This window comes from Aaosphaeria arxii, assembly GCF_010015735.1.
Source record: "Aaosphaeria arxii CBS 175.79 unplaced genomic scaffold BU24scaffold_20, whole genome shotgun sequence".
Taxonomy (NCBI): Eukaryota; Fungi; Ascomycota; class Dothideomycetes; order Pleosporales; genus Aaosphaeria; species Aaosphaeria arxii.
Genome location: NW_022983493.1, coordinates 80204 through 81290, shown reverse-complemented (window position 1 = coordinate 81290; position 1087 = coordinate 80204). Strand labels below are relative to the sequence as shown.

The 1087-nt window shown below is 48.3% G+C and overlaps 1 protein-coding gene across 1 annotated transcript in view; it reads right to left on the bottom strand.

The window, feature by feature from the left end:
- Window positions 1-860: 860 nt before the first annotated feature.
- The window catches only part of BU24DRAFT_137851 (uncharacterized protein), a 3627-nt gene continuing 3400 nt past the window's right edge, over window positions 861-1087 (bottom strand). Inside the window, exon 3 of the mRNA XM_033521100.1 lies at window positions 861-1087. Coding sequence (XP_033376697.1) covers window positions 929-1087 — 159 coding nt within the window. The 3' untranslated portion in view covers window positions 861-928.

Sequence of the window (1087 nt, the reverse complement as noted above, 5' to 3'; positions counted from 1 at the left end):
AGCTGCTACTCGACAAGAACGCCGACCCAAACGTGCAGGGTGCGTACGGCAACGCACTCTACGCGGCTTCAGAAGAAGGCCACGAGCAGGTAGTACAGCCTCATGGAGGTTCGGCTTCCGGGTATTCGAGACACTTGACTTTAACTCGTTCAGACCCCTGCTAGTGAGGAGCGGAATCTCTACTAATAGTGGTTAGCTCCGGACTTAGACACCGCTGAGAAAGCTCCTTAAGTAACAAGTTGGGTTTTGTCGCTAACTTAAGTTTAGTAAGTTTTTAATGTGCATCCCTGCGTGGCGAAACACCCCCGTGCCGGAACAACAGACAGGTACTTCCACTTGCAACGCTTGCCTCTCTACGCACAACAAGAAAACAATTCTGCACTCGAGTAGATAGTGGACAGTAGATAAATATGAACGTACACACACATCCTAGGCAAAGGTTATCCGCCATGTTGATGCGTTCCGCGCATGGCCACAAAGTGCTTCGTTCTGCTGCAAAAACGACGACGCGCGCTGCAGCCCTATTGCTAACCTCTCGCGCCTCCTAGGTCTAGGATAGTGTAATCGATAATTGCAAATCTCACTGCAGCACTTGCAGATAGTTACCCGCCGTGCGTCAAGAGCAGCGCCAGAATCGAGCTAACAGGATCGGTACTGCCAGCACGATAAGCATGCTAATCAGGGGTAGCAGAATACAGCCTCGGCTTTCTGGAAAGTGGAGTCTGAGGTTCCAAGTCCCACGTGCTAGCTTATCAGATCGATACGCACAGACATTACCCGCCGATAGCCGCTCTCCACTTAGGCAATCACGGTAGTACGGTCTGCAATCCAAGTTAGTTAAAAGTTCTTAAAGTTCTTCACTTGTTGTTACAGTAGCAGTTAGCAAAAATTCAAGGCAAAAGAAAAAATAGAATTTGATTGATAGTATCTAGTCTCTAGCTTCTGCTAGGGTAGCATTTATATATTCAAGCGCTTGAATTGATACAAGGCGTGAAGGGTGGTCCTTATCAAGTACAACATGTTTCACGGTTACAATATGCTCTAGCAGCGTTACTGCCTCTGTTGTCTGTCCGTTGGCGCGGTATGC